Genomic DNA, 16,310 nt, shown 5'->3' on the forward strand with positions numbered 1-16,310 from the left:
ATATATCATAGATTTGATATTTGTGCATCATATGTTAGCTTTATTTTGCTTGATAGAGCTTTCACTGTAGAAATAAAAATAATTTTTCTGCTAAGAGTTGTAGTTGCCAGTTAGTGAAAATTGTCGCTTCAGTTTTGGAACTTACTGTACAACACACCCCATTGTGGGAACTTCTTTACATACAAGATATATGACACGTGGAATAACTTCCACCAAAAGTTGTAAACAGGAACAGCGTAGAGTTTAAAAGAAAGCTAGGCAAAATCATTAGGACACTGTGAATGCACAGTAAAACCTGCTCTTACAGATCAGTGAGCACACGATGTCTCCTCGGATGGACTAACAATTCTTTGAGACATCCTAATCCTTGTAACTCCCTGAAACTCCTCACTTTTTTTTTTCTCATTATTGGTTATGGGAGTACGGGGCAAATAATTACAGATGGTGCCACAGTAGAAGTAAGATTTCGAGAATCATTTTAAATACTCACCGTCACTACCCTGTTAGCCATACACCTGACGAGGACGTGGTTATTAACCGTTCGAGTGTTGCCCTTACCGAGCTGCCCTTCGCAGTTGCGGCCGAAAGTCAAGACCTGCGATGAAATAAAGGGTAATTTTTTTCATCCAATTATTTTTTTTTACCTCGTTGTAATTCACCATTGTTGTAAATAAACTTAAGAGACAACTGGAAAGATAAGGGGAACAAACTGTTGTTAGTAATATCATAAACGTTATATAGTTGTTCAGAGAGTGTAAATAAAGGCTTAAAGAATATACGGTATTCTATAGACCTTGGTGTAAATGTTCGTCTCAGTCGTCTGCGACCAGTTCGAGACACTGACTTACATAAGCAAAATTCTACGGAAAAAACGGGGGATAACAACAAAAAGGTCACTGACAGAATGAACTAGTGTTTGACAGAATGGAATGGAAAACGGTTGGCCTGCCTACCTGTCCAGTTTCTGTCAAGACAGCAGTGTGGGAAGGGCCCATTGCCACATCCACAACGCGACATCCGATGCTACGAACCCGCGTGGCCACGACAGCTTTTTCGACTTCCTTCAAGGAAAAGGTAGAGTAAAAAAATTAGTTCGAAACTGTGTGTGTGTGTGTTATATTGTTGGTTAATATCTGTTACGAATCAGTGGGCTTTTCGAGACTTGTATTAATACTCTCCTGACTTGTTTATTCCTAACTTTATATGTTTCTACACTCACATCAGATTAGCTTAGAATTCTTTTCTGATACAGGTGGGAATAAACAATTTGAGAAAGTATTAAAGCAAGTCTCCACGTACGTATGAATGTACTGCCTATGTATGTATACGATTGTGGGGATATAAGTAAATATATACGATCTGAAACAGAGAGGTGAGATCCACCTTGAACTTCATGCTGAAGAGCCCACCGCCTTCATTCAGTCCAAGTTTATTCCTGGTGTTCCTTCCACAAGCCAACATGGCGCCTTGGTCAGTGATGAGAATGGTTCCGTCTCCTCCGCACTTGACGTTCGTTACCATGACATCTTCAGGAATCTCGATCTCCGTCGGCAGACACCTACAAGAGACGTAGAAGGAAAGTCTTCAAAATAAAGAAGCAAGATATGCTTCATACAAAACCTAGACGCAGTTTACCAGAAAATAACGATTTCTAGACCTTTTAGCAATATCAGTAGGCAGTAGGCAATGCCCATCTCAAAGAACTTACAGATCTTCCTCTTGCCCCGTGCCCAATCTACCTCCTTCACCCCTGCCCCAGGTGTAGACATCTCCCTCCTCCCCTCCGACAACCACGACGTGCTGGCTGCCACAGCTAATGGCTCCGACGTCAACACTCAGAAGACGTTCTGGAAAAGACCAGCAAGGGGTATTTACACAGGAAAGCACAGTCCATGAATAACTAACTACTAATTTAGTTCAGTACAGCCCAGTATCTACTAGTTTAATTCATTACACAGTAAGGTAACTTCTGCAACTTAGTACATGAAAGTCTAGTATTGTATAGTAGCTACTTATGAAGGTTTAGACGCGCTATATTCTCTGTCCAGAGATGGAATAACTTCTAGAGCATATGTTCACATATGACTATAAAACATTACTGAGTAGAACTATTATAAATAGCCATTTGTTAGACATAAGTTGGTGAGCTCACACAGCCTTTTAAGCGTAAAAATTCCAAGGTTTTCCATAAAACTCCAGAAAATTGGTTTACTCAAACTAAATTAGCCAACGGTCACAAAGAATGAGGTCTGTAAGAACGCCACTGCAAGAAGAGCATTAGAATGCGTCCTCTTGACCCTCTAGAATACTAACCTATTAACTTAGGCTTTGTAGAGCTGTTCCAGTCACCATGACCTAAGCAACCCGAAGTCCCGTCACCACAGGTCATGACGATGCCATTGTCTGAGGCGAAAATCGAGAACCCGTCTCCCGCGCAGACGCGGGTGATAGCCTTCCCCTTCAGAGCCTCGACGACCGTAGGTCGGCCTCGCCACGCCTCGAGGCTCTCGTGACCTAGCTGACCTTTCTTGCCCTCACCCCACGTGTAGACGAGGCACTCTGCGGGGAAGGGTGGAATGGTGTTTGCTCAGGATATGATTTTACCTTAAATGAGCAAAGAATTTTTCATGTATGTTTAGAGTAAAGACAGCAACAGCAAACAGATCCTCTGATAGAAACTTCTTAATTCAATACGCAATTGATCATTTAACAAAAAAGAAAACTCGTAATTAAAGGGAGAAATTAAAAGTGTACTAAATAACACTGCTAACTTAACAAGTGAGTTTCCAAAGTGAAAATTCATTCTTGATATAAGCCTATAGCTTTCCTGAATAAAGAAAAAAGTTTACCGGATGTCAGGATAACCACGTGAGTGTTAGAGACAGCCATCTCTTTGACCCTTAACCTTGGCGGAAGCGGAACGGGAGACAGGCTGATGGATGACGAATACACCTTCATGTGATAAACGACCGACCTTGGAGGTCGAGATGACCTGCAAGGAAAGAAACGATAAACAAAGACATAGGAAATAGGTAGTGATGTTTCTCTAACTAAAACATTCACAAAGCAATGCAATGCATCATAATGACCTAAAAGATAATGATAAAAACAAACATACAAACAAACATATCAGTTTTCTGTAAAGGACGCTTTCGTGCATGTCATTGCGCCACTTATACTCTCAGCCAATGGTGAAACTTAATATTTATACACCGAAAGTTTATATTTTAGTTCAAAAATGCTCAAAGCCCTGTTCACTTAGAAGACAGTTTCTCAATTTCATGAAAATCTCGGCAAATTATCTCGCAAGTCATGGCAAAATGGTAATGTTATTGTCAAAGAACTACGTATATTCCCAAAGGATTTCGCTTCTTAACGCCACATCCCACCATTAAAGAGAGTTACATCCTGCTAACAATTCTCTCTCGTCTTAGCGTCATATCACAATAACAAATTCTTTACAATCCGTATAGCAGCATTAAATGACAAATTACTTACATACAGTAAATTCTGAGAATGCCAAGAATTAATTCTGTCTCAGGAATCATTTCTCCAGCTCACATTATCTTCCTAACAACACATCATAAAAGGCTAATCATCTCGTCTAACAGTAATACCAAGCCAATGTAAATATTACCTGGAAGCCTGACTTTGCCTAGCAGCCTCAATAGACTGCTTGATCTCCTCGTCGATCTCGTCTACGCCAAGAGCATCGTAAGAGAACTGCGCCAGCAGCTCTGGGAGTCTCTCAGAAAGAACCTGTGACAGAAAATAGGAATTACTCGGTGTTGACTCATAAAATACTAGTCTTACTCCCTATCTTTGCGTAAATTTTGTGTATCTTTCAGATTTGGCAAACGGGAGATATAAGCTTTTATCACAATACTGAGAATGAAGAGGCGTAAAATCATTTGCTGTGGGAAGGGGATCAGAATCGTGTTTTGCTGAAGGAAAGAGTATCAGAGTCATTTGTTTTGCTGAGGTGAAGGCAATCAGAGTCAGTGGCTTTGCTGATGCGAAGGGGATCAGGATCATTTGTTTTGCTTAATGGGAAGAGGATAAGAATCATTTGTTTTTGCTGATGGGAAGGGGATCAGAATTATTTGTTTTGCTGATGTACAGAGTATCAGAATCTTTTAATTTGTTGATGAGTTGTGCAGGAAGATATGTTACTACATGCACTGAAACAAAGTCTAATATGAAAAGCCAGCAAAAACCTAGATTTTGGACCATATAATTTTCAGAGTTAAGACCTCCTCATACACCTATAAACATCATCCTACAAACACCATCCTAATGGCTGGGCAGAACAACACTGGACAAGCTAACACCAAATGCTAACACAGCACAGTACAGCACAGCGGAAACACCAAAATATTGGAAAACGTACCTCGGCAGCTGTAGGTCTGAATTCTGGGTCCCTCTGAAGTAGATCACGAACCAGTTGTTTGAAACCCGGGGAGTAGTTACCCTTGATGGGAGCAAATTGGCCCTGTGGTGAAATTGGAAGCATTAGAATATATTCTTATTCACATGGAATAAGTTTGTTAAAAGGCCATCAGTTTGCTTTGAGAGCATCTAGTGTTGTTAAAAGGAATAAGAGGCTTGGTGTAGATCTCTGGACACGGCTGAACTAACCGAGAAAAAAATAAAACAGAACAGAAAGAAAAGAATTATGAAATAAAGATAAAAGATACACAGATAAACAAATAAAATAACGCTTACAGTAGAATAATACCCTGTAGCATGGAAATCATTTTTGAAATAGAACTCATATTGACACAGCATAAGTTGAAGCTTTTGTATAAAAGCAAATTTCTTATTGACAAGGGCAAAATCCCGATGGAGTTAAACTGAAGGATTAATGATTTCGCTTTATAAATTACTGATAGAGATGGTGATTGTAATGAAATAAGCTAATGCAGCTTAAACTTCAATAACATATGCAAATTTTTTAAGCATAGAGAACGTTGTATTTAACTTCAGAAGCAGTACTGTTTTCAGGCAAAATGGAAGAAACTAAAATCAACTCAGGACGTCAGTAAGTAATTGTTACCTGTCTTCATATACACCTCTCACAATTGATAATGGCCTTCATAAAAGAACTTTAAAAACGCGTTTCATTACATTTGTTACTATTATACAATCACATCCTGCAAAGCTAATGCCATTGCCTACTAAGTGGATGATTTTTCTTAACATCATTACCAGCTGCAACGCCAAGCCTCATCATTTAATCAAGCAATCTGCCTCTAGTCCATCTCTAATTTCTTAATTTAATTCAGAGAGCTAGTAAATTCAACCAAATAGGTTGAGGTCCACCAAAGACAGACTTTGGTTCCACTCCATATCACACATAAGTACCAAAGACGGTCTTTAGTTCCACTATGTATCACCAAAAACGTCTTTGGTTCTGCTGTGTGATACGGAGTGGACCCAAAGATGTTTTTGGTCCTGTTGTGTGATATGGATTGGAACCAAAGACATCTTTAGTCTTGTTGTGTGATGTGGAGTGGAACCAAAGACGTCTTTGGTTCTGCTGTGTGATACATAGTGGAACCAAAGATGTTCCACTATGTAAAGGGAGTCTTTGGTTCCACTCCGTATCACACAGCAGGACCAAAGACGTCTTTGGTTCCATTCTGCATCACACAGCAGGACCAAAGATGTCTTTGGTTCCACTGCGTATCACCACAGCAGGACTAAACACAGTCTTTGGTTTCACTCCGTATCACACAGTAGGACCAAAGACATCTTTGGTTCCACTATGTATCACACAGCAGAACCAAAGACGTCTTTGGTTCCACTCCACATCACACAACAAGACTAAAGATGTCTTTGGTTCCAATCCATATCACACAACAGGACCAAAAACATCTTTGGGTCCACTCCGTATCACACAGCAGAACCAAAGACGTTTTTGGTTCCACTCTGCATCAAACAGCAGAACCAAAGACGTTGCTGATTCCACTCAGTATCACACAGCAGAATCAAAGACATCTTTCGTTCCACTCCGCATCACACAACAGGACGAAAGACCTTTCTGGTTCCACTCAGTATCACACAGCAGAACCAAAGATGTCTCTGGTTTCACTCCATATCACACAGCAGGACCAAAGACGTCTTTTGTTCCACTCCAAATCACACAGCAGGACGAAAGACTTTTCTGGTTCCACTCAGTATCACACAGCAGAACCAAAGATGTCTCTGGTTTCACTCCATATCACACAGCAGGACCAAAGACGTCTTTGGTTCCACTCAGGTATCACACAGCCACCTCCTATAGTTTTGTACACCACGACCTCTTTGGTTCCACCTCCAGTATCACACAGCAGGACCAAAGATTCTTTTGGTTGCACTCCATATCACAAAGCGGACCCACACCAAAGACGTCTTTGGTTCCACTCAGTATCACACAGCAGAGCCAAAGACGTCTTTGGTTCCACTCCATATCACACAGCAGGACCAAAGATGTCTTTTGTTCCGCTCCATATCACACAGCAGGACCAAAAATGTCTTTGGTTCCACTCCATATCACACAGCAGACCAAAGACTTCTTTTTTGTTCCACGTCCAAATCACACAGCAGGACGAAAGACTTTCTTGGTTCCACTCAGTATCACACAGCAGAACCAAAGATGGTACTCTGGTTTCAACTCCATATCACACAGCAGGACGCCAAGAGTCCTTTGGTTCACTTTCCAAATATCACACACAGCAGAGCCAAGACTCTTTGTTCCACTCCATATCACACAGCAGGACCAAAGATGTCTTTTGTTCCACTCCATATCACACAGCAGGACCAAAAATGTCTTTGGTTCCACTCCATATCACACAGCAGAGACCAAAAATGTCTTTTGGTTCCACTCCAAATCACACAGCAGGACGAAAGACTTTTCTGGTTCCACTCAGTATCACACAGCAGAACCAAAGATGTCTCTGGTTTCACTCCATATCACACAGCAGGACCAAAGACGTCTTTGGTTCCACTCAGTATCACACAGCAGAGCCAAAGACGTCTTTGGTTCCACTCCATATCACACAGCAGGACCAAAGATGTCTTTTGTTCCACTCCATATCACACAGCAGGGACCAAAAATGTTCTTTGGTTCCACTCCAATATCACACAGCAGGACCAAAATGTCTTTGGTTCCACTCCATATCACACAGCAGGACCAAAGATGTCTTTTGTTCCACTCCATATCACACAGCAGGACCAAAGATGTCTTTTGTTCCACTCCATATCACACAGCAGGACCAAAAATGTCTTTGGTTCCACTCCATATCACACAGCAGGACCAAAAATGTCTTTGGTTCCACTCCATATCACACAGCAGGACCAAAGATGTCTTTTGTTCCACTCCATATCACACAGCAGGACCAAAGACGTCTTTGGTTCCACTCAGTATCACACAGCAGAGCCAAAGACGTCTTTGGTTCCACTCCATATCACACAGCAGGACCAAAGATGTCTTTTGTTCCACTCCATATCACACAGCAGGACCAAAAATGTCTTTTGTTCCACTCCATATCACACAGCAGGACCAAAGATGTCTTTGGTTCCACTCCATATCACACAGCAGAACCAAAGACGTCTTTGGTTCCACTCCGTATCACACAGCAGGACCAAAGAGGTCTTTGGTTCCATTTTGTATCACACTGCAGGACCAAAAATGGTCTTTGGTTACAATCTGTATCGCACAATAAGACCAAATACGTCTTTGACTCCAATCCGTATCACACATAAGTACCAAAGACGGTCTTTAGTTCCACACCATATCACAGAGTGATACCAAAGACTACATACATTTCCACACCGTATCACACGGCAGTTCCAAGGACGGTCTTTGATTCCACACTGGATCACACAGCAGTTCCAAAGACGAACTTTGGTTCCACATCTTATCACACAACAGTACTAAAAATGGTCTTTGGTTTCACAGTATTACCAAAGACTATCTGGTTTCACTTCGTATCACACAGGAGTATCACGGAGGGTCTTTGGCTCTACACTCCTCTAGGACTACAACAACAACGAAGGACCTCCTGGTGCCTTCACTCACCTTCATGATCTTGTTCACGAGAGCTGGCAAGTTCGACCCTTCAAAGGTCTTCTGCAAACACGCCATCTCGTACAGGATACAGCCCAAGGCCCAGATGTCACTCTTCTCGTCGTACTGTTTTCCTTCACACTGAAATCAAACGGAAGGTTTGGTCAGTACAAAAACAAACGATTAACCGTCCTGTATTACCGTAGTATGGCTTATTCTCGTACTGAAATAAAATTATCCATCCCATAAGGTGTTGCTCTCGGACTAGGAAACATATTGTGCGTTCTGTATAAACAAAATATACATAGCGTTGAATATATGGTGATGTTTTTCACTATTGCCATTTTGTAAATCTGTAGAAATGAGGTTCAAGTCAGGAAGAATTTTCAGTAAAATGTTTAACTAACTTAAAAATCTATTTGCATTAAAAACATACACACACACAAACACACATACATATGTGTATAAATATATATGTGTTTGTGTATGTATGTGCGTGTACCCAAAGGCAACCCAAAACAGCTGACTGACAACAAAGTATACTTATTCCACTGCTATGGTCAACTAAGAGTATCGGATTTGGTGGTATATTATAATACCTTTCCCGTCAGTGTACAGGTATTACTACCCCACTGTATTAATTGTGCAGATTCTAAGTCACTCTATGCTACAAATTTAACTGCCTTCTTCACTGTTTTTCCTTCAAGTTCCTCTCTGTGTTACTCTGTAACAAGTTGCACTCACCATTTCTGGACTGATATAGTAGGGAGTTCCTAGCACAGTGTGGGCGTGGGCGGACCTTGTGTTCATCATCTTGCTGATACCGAAGTCGCCCACTTTAACCACGCCCGCCTTCGTCAGGAATATATTCGCAGTCTTAAGATCTCTAGGTGGGAAGAATGAAGAGAAATTCATTATTCAATCATGATAAGCTTAATTTTTTCGTCTAAAATTCACGGGTGCTCGCGAAACGGTGTCGTTTTAACATCAGTGACAACGTCCACTATGATATCAATGTTGATTTTGGAAATAAAGAGTTTGCATATATTAATTTATTAACATAACTGCAAGATGAATTTATTCTTCATTCGAAAAACCCTGTATAAACTTTGCAGCTGTAAAATGCTTGAATCTGAGCAAAAAAAAAAAAAAAAAAAAAAGGAAGACGAAAAATAAGTAGGTAGTCTGTTAATTAAATATTAAAATTAATCTTCATTAATGTTTATTGTGAGCAAGGATCCTCTCTCAAGAACCTTGTTCACAAGTGCAAGTAATTAACTACATGGTAACTGATTAGCGAAAGATGTAGATACGTATAACGCACTGAGGACAATCTTACATTAAGATTTCCTTGGAAAGATATCACTGAGAAACTCTATATCTTATCACACAGTGAATGAAATGCAAAAAAAAAATACTGGTACTATCTATTCAATGAGATATTTAAGATTACTGAAAACTTGAAAGATCTATATGACTATGTTTTCAGAGGGAAAACTAAGCTGATTTTCTATGGCAGGATGAATAATATAATGTATAATCATAGGTTTATAGTGATTATAATCGCAATGATTAATATGATTATAATCATTATTCTACTGTAGAATAACTACTCTGCTTATAAATAGTATGTCCCAAACAACCACTATTTGTACAATCTATTGTGCTTGTGCAAGTACCAAGAAGCACCACAGATGTACAACGACTGTTTTGGAACATACTGTTTATAAGCAGAGGATTTATTCCACGGTAGAATAATGATCATAATCATAATAATCATTGTGATTATAATCTTTATAAACCTATGATTATACGTTATAGGATTTATCCTGCCATAGAAAATCAAATCACAAAACGTGAAGGGATTACTCTAGTATCATAAAGCAAATATTTATGTCTTCTTTACCCTTATCAGCTACTCGGTTCCAAGCAGCCAGCCGTTACCTGTGTAAGATGTGGTGCTCGTGTATGTAGCGAAGAGCTGCCACTATCTGGTGAAATATCACCAGGATCTCCCTTTCTTCGATTCTCTTTACCTGCTGAGTCAGAAACTGGGCTAAGCTGCCTCCATCGGCGTATTCCATCTCAATGTACAGGACCGTGTCACGTTCGAAGCTGTCCATGTAGCTAATGGGAAAAATGGAAAAGAGTGGACGATAAGTATTAGATCTCTGCTTCTTTATTTGCGAAGGATCTTTATTTCTTATTAATCCTAGACCAAAGAAAAGCCTGTACCTTACGTCAAGGCAGACACCTGCCTTGACGTAAGGTACAGGAATGAAGTGTATCTTACTGTCGTTTATCTTGTGCAATACACAAATACTATTGGAAAATGATGCACGAAATTTCAGGAGAATTTACGATTGAGATAGCAGTTATTATTATTATTATTATTATTATTATTATTATTATTATTATTATTATTATTATTATTATTATTATTATTATTATTATTATTATTTAGGAGATGGATCCTATTCATATGGAACAAGTCCACAGGGGATATACGTTTTAACTTATAAGAAGATAACCTAGCTTTTTGTGTTGAAAGAGACTTGGAAAGCATTATGGGTAAATTTATATGTATTTAAATTGTGATCATGCCCTGGTGTGTCTTTGCCTAGGAAGCCACAGTTATTAATTAAAATAATGTATATATTTTGTATACTACATAAATGTATATTTCTGAGGACATGCGTATGTGCATGGGGTATGTCATTCAATACATGCATCTTCTTCTCCATGTTCTGGCTCCCGCCTTTTTCCCCAACGGTTGGGTGCGTGTGCACAAAAACCTTACACCCCCCACCCACACCTACGTAGCTAGAATATACGCATGCATGCATGCATACGTTCACATAACACTAATGTATACCTAAAAGAATATATAAGGCATTTTATATATATATATATATATATATATATATATATATATATATGTGTGTGTGTGTGTGTGTGTGTACGTATATTGTATGTATATATATACATACATACACACACACACACACACATATATATATATATATATATATATATATATATATATATATAGATATATATATATATATATATATATGAAATTGTAATAGCCACAATGCCCTTTTAACTTCTTGAATTCTTTGCTCTTTTTGGATATGCTTGTCACTACAAAGCCTGAAGATCCAAGTTCAAAGAATTTTGAAGAAGAAATTGTGATCTGTCTTGGGTACCGAACCCAGGTCCAATAATCGCAAAGAGGTCACGTTGCCTATCTGACCACGACCTCTCTGTGATTATTGGACCTGGGTTCGTTTCCCAGGACAGGAGATCAAAATTTCTTCTTCAAATTTCTTTGAACTGGGATCTTCATGCTTTGTAGTGACAAGCGTATCCAAAAAAGAGCAAAGAATTCAAGAAGTTAAGAGGGCATTGTGGCTATTACAATTTCATATGTATCTGGTAAAAAAGTGACCAGTAGATTCTACACACACACACAAAACACACACACACACACACACACACACAACACACACACACACACATATATATATATATATATATATATATATATATATATATATATATATATATATATATATATATAAAGGAAACACCCATACGTTGAGCATGTCCAAAAGTACATGACCATACATTCAAACAACTACGAACATTAAAAGTAGTGTATATCTAAAAAAATACACAAAACATAATACACATGACTGAGGGAATATAGGTACACATACGTTAAGTATTTCCTAAAATACATGATCATGAATACATTGCAACACAAACATACAAAAAAACACGATGACGCTACCTCTGAAGGAATCATTCCAGCCCTCTTACCTAACTATATTGGGGTGATCCATCATGGCTAAGACGTTGATTTCGTTCAACGACATCTGTCGCTCGGAGGCTGAGAGTTCCAACATGTTGATCTCCTTAATAATGACCATGGTGTCGTCTGCCTTCCTCCGGTAGAGCACGGCTGCTCCGAAGGCTCCTAAACACAGGAGGAAGTGAGGGAAAGTTAATATAAGGAGAGGGGAAATGCTACTAAACAAGTAAACTATAGGCTGAGGTTTCTTCGACGTAATCGAGATTAATGAAGGCCACCGAAAAGAGATCTATCTTTCGGTGGTCTCGGTATAATGCTGTATGAGCTACGACCCATGAAACTTTCAGCCTGTCCTATAGCGTTGTCAGAAGCATGATTATGGCTAACTTTAACCGTAAATAAAATAAAATCTACGGAGGCTAGAGGGTTGCAATTTGGTACGTTTCGTGATTGGAGGGTGGATGATCAAGATATCAATTTGCAGACCTCTATCCTCGGTAGTTTTTAAGATCTAGGGGTGGACTAAAACGAAATCTCTCTCTTTACTTAATCCATACCTTTCCCAACCGTGCGAATCTTCTCGTAGTCGTTATCAATATCCTTAACCCTCTTCTTCACGCCATTGCCCGCCGTCTTGAGGGCGTCCTTGAGCTTCTTCGGGTTGAAGTAGAGGTCCCCGAGTTTTACTGCGACGGACCCCTCCGGTCCCCACCTCGTTACTTCCACGTCCGATCCCTCGAGGTCCTTTGATAGGGTGACGGGGATCTGAAGGAACGCAGGAGATGCTTATGATTTCCATGTGATGCAGAATGATAATAAAGACTTTGGGTGGTCGAATACTTGTATAAGTCTGATATGATGATAAAGAGTTTTGGGTGGTCAAATACTCGTATAAGTCGAAAATTAAAACAAAGACTTGAGTTTGGGGCGCTCGAATACTTGTATAAGTCTGAAATGATAATGAAGACTTTGAGTGTTCGAATACTTGCACAAGTCCAAAAAAGATAATAAAGACTTGAGTATTGGGTGGTCGGATACTTGTACGAGTCCCAAAAGATAATGAAGACTTTGGGTAGTCGAATACTCGTATAATTCCAAAATGCTGATGAAGACTTGAGCTTTGGGTGGTCGGATCCTCGTTTAAGTCCAAAATGTTAATAAAGACTTTGAGTGGTCGAATACTTGTATAAGTGAAAAAATAAAAAGTTTTGGGTAGTCAAATACTCTTACAAGTCCGAAAGTATATTAAAGACTGGGCAGTTGAATACTAGTATAAGTCCGAAATCATAATAAAGACTTTGGGTTGTGGAATATTTGTATAAGTCCAAAGAGATAATAAAGACTTTGGGGGCTCGAATACTCGTATAGGTCCAAAATGATAATAAAAACTTGAGCTTTGGGTGGTCAAATACTCGTATAAGTCAGAAAACAATGAAAATTTGGGTGGTCAAATCATATATGCCTAAAAGTCTAATAGTCTAATAAAGCCTTTGGGCGGTCGAATACTTGTATAACACCAAAATAATAATAAAAACTTGAAATTTGGGTGGATGAATACTCGTACAAGTCCGAAAAGATAATATAGACTTGAGCTTTGGATGGTCAAATACTCATGTAAGTCTAAAAATAATACAAACTTTGGGTGGTCAAATACTCATATAAGTTTGAAATGAAAATAAAGACTTGAGCTTTGGATGGTCGAATACTCGTATAAGTCCGCAAAATTAAGAACTTTGAATGGCCAAATACTCATATCAGTCCAAAAACAATAAGAACTTTGGGTGGTCGAATACTCGTAGAAGTCCGAAATGATAATAAAGACTTGAGCTTTGGATGATCGAATATTCATTTGTCTGAAAACAATAAAAACTTGGGTGGTCGAATACTTGTATAAGTCCGAAAGGATAATAAAGACTTTGAGTGGTCGAATACTCATATATGTCCGAAATCATTATAAAGACTTGAGCTTTGGATGGTCAAATACTCATATCATATGAGTCCAGAATTATAATAAAGACTTCAGTTTTGGATGGTAAAATACTCGTATAAGCCCGAAATGATAAAAAGACTCGAATTTAAGGTGGTCGAATACTCATTTAAGTCGGAAATGGTCATAAAGACTTGAACACTGGATGGTCCTAATACTCGTATAAGTCCGAGAACAATGAAATCTCTTGGAGGTCGAATACTCTTATAGTCCGCAAACAATGAAAAATTTGGATGGTTGAATATTCGTATAAGTCCGAAAACATTAACGACTAAGGGTGGTCGAATACTTGTATAAGTCCGAAATGACAATAAAGATTTGAGCTTTGGGATGTCAAATACAAATTCGAAATGGTAATAAAGACTTAGGATTAGTTTAGGTCATCAAAGAGTACAGAAGTATAACTGTTGTTCGGTTTCGGTCATTTCAACCCTCATGAGTCGCTTTGAATAGCCTGGCGCATATTTTGAGTACAAAAGGATACTTTATGACAAAGTTTTCAGCTCTTTGACATTTAAGAGTTGTTCAAATGGGCGAGATGGGTTCATATCATACCTAAATTTCAATATGACTGTGACATTCATCGCCTAAGAGATACCGCCCTACACGTAAAAATAAAGAATACGGATATGAATATTTAACAGTACAGACTGTCTTGGGTGCAAATATTGATAATAAAATGAGTGGATTTGTATATATATATATATATATATATATATATATATATATATATATATATAATATATATATATATATATAGGTGTCCCCAGGTTATGGTGGGGATCCGCTACCGGCAGGGCACTTTAAGCTGAAAATCGCCTTAACCCGAATCATTACAATTATAGTGGGAATAAATAGTGACAGTGTTGCCTGTCCGGGTTCTGCGCTGTAAAGCAGGTTAATAGAACCATGAGGCAAGCGCCTTAAGTCTGGAACGACTTAACCCAAACCTGATGTAACCCGGGGACTGCCTGTATATATATATATATATATATATATATATATATATATATATATATATATATAATATATATATATATTATATATATATAATATATATATATAAAACTTAGCTACTGCAAAAATAATCCTGATATATAAAGTGCATTTCCGTTAAAAAGTATTCAAGCAACGAAAAAAAAGGACGTAAAAATCTTACATCGAGAAGGGCGTGCAAGGAAGACGCTATTTGTGCCCCGTGCTCGCTGTGGGCGGGGTGGGCGGCCAGGAAATCGAGACGGGCGTTCATGAACGACCGATCGATGTGATTCTTGACCAGAGTACTGAAGAACTCCCTGACGGAGACTTGCTCCGAGGACGTGTGAGTGTTGAGGACCTGTGGGGGGCCATGAGAGAATTCGTCAGAGAGGATGACCGTAGAATGAAGAAAATAATAGACTAATAAGAGAGGATGGGCAAGTGAACATTGGCATGGTAATGAGGTTTTCTAGGCAAGAGGTACTAAATGCACTGAAGAAGATGAAGAATGGGAAGGCAACCGGACCAGACATGATCCCGGTGGAGGCATGGAAAGCATTAGGAGATGAAGGAGTGGATATACTGTACGATCTTATGATAAAGATCCTTGAACAGGAAAAGATACCAAAATGAGTGGCGTGGGAGTATATTGATCCCAATTTTTAAAGGGAAAGGCGATGTCCAAGAGTGTGGTAATTATAGGGGCATTAAATTGATGTCCCACACTTTGAAGATACTGGAAAGGATGATAGATGCTAGACTGAGAGAAGAAGTACAAATAGGTAAAGAGCAGATGGGATTTATGAAGGGAAGGGGAACAACAGATGGTATATTTTGTCTGAGGCAAATAATGGAGAAATTCGGGGAAAGACAAAGGGACCTACATATGGTATTCATTGACCTTGAAAAGGCTTATGACAGAGTCCCGAGACAAGAGGTATGGAGGAGCCTGAGGGAGAAGATGGTGCCAGAGAAGTATGTGCGATTGATACAAGAGATGTACCGGAATGTATTTACCAGAGTGAGGAGCAGTGTTGGGGAGACAGAAGGTTTTGAGGTGAGAGTAGGATTACACCAGGGGTCGGCTCTGAGCCCATTTATCTTTAACATAGTGATGGATGTTATAATAGAGGAAGTAAGGGAGACAGTACCATGGAACATATTGTATGCGGATGATATTGTTCTGTGTGCAGAGAGCAGGGAAGATCTGGAAGTGAAATTGGAAAGATGGAGACAAGTACTGGAGGACAGAGGAATGAGAATAAGTAGATCCAAGACAGAATATATGTGTACACCACTGAGGGGGATGATAGAGAAAGTATTCAGCTTGGTGGAGAGCAAATAAGGAGAGTTGATAAGTTTAAGTATTTGGGATCTTTTGTTAACGCTGGAGGAAGTATGGAAGAAGAAGTAAAACATCGGGTACAGGCAGGCTGGAACAACTGGAGAGCGGCCTCGGGAGTTCTTTGTGACAAAAG

At 39.1% G+C, this 16,310-nt stretch overlaps 1 protein-coding gene across 1 annotated transcript in view; it reads right to left on the reverse strand.

Annotated features, from left to right (window-relative positions):
• The window catches only part of LOC135205532 (serine/threonine-protein kinase Nek8-like), a 40,294-nt gene that overhangs the window by 15,249 nt on the left and 8,735 nt on the right, over window positions 1-16,310 (reverse strand). Inside the window, exons 4-17 of the mRNA XM_064236284.1 lie at window positions 15,014-15,190; window positions 12,425-12,632; window positions 11,876-12,032; window positions 9,995-10,177; window positions 8,795-8,936; window positions 8,063-8,191; window positions 4,391-4,492; window positions 3,638-3,759; window positions 2,850-2,992; window positions 2,314-2,559; window positions 1,709-1,847; window positions 1,384-1,558; window positions 954-1,061; window positions 491-595 (exon numbers count right to left, since the gene is read on the reverse strand). Of these exons, the coding sequence (XP_064092354.1) occupies window positions 491-595; window positions 954-1,061; window positions 1,384-1,558; window positions 1,709-1,847; window positions 2,314-2,559; window positions 2,850-2,992; window positions 3,638-3,759; window positions 4,391-4,492; window positions 8,063-8,191; window positions 8,795-8,936; window positions 9,995-10,177; window positions 11,876-12,032; window positions 12,425-12,632; window positions 15,014-15,190 (2,136 nt within the window). The remainder of the gene's footprint in view (window positions 1-490; window positions 596-953; window positions 1,062-1,383; window positions 1,559-1,708; window positions 1,848-2,313; window positions 2,560-2,849; window positions 2,993-3,637; window positions 3,760-4,390; window positions 4,493-8,062; window positions 8,192-8,794; window positions 8,937-9,994; window positions 10,178-11,875; window positions 12,033-12,424; window positions 12,633-15,013; window positions 15,191-16,310) is intronic.

Source organism: Macrobrachium nipponense, chromosome 24 (genome assembly GCF_015104395.2).
Source record: "Macrobrachium nipponense isolate FS-2020 chromosome 24, ASM1510439v2, whole genome shotgun sequence".
NCBI classification, from domain to species: Eukaryota; Metazoa; Arthropoda; class Malacostraca; order Decapoda; family Palaemonidae; genus Macrobrachium; species Macrobrachium nipponense.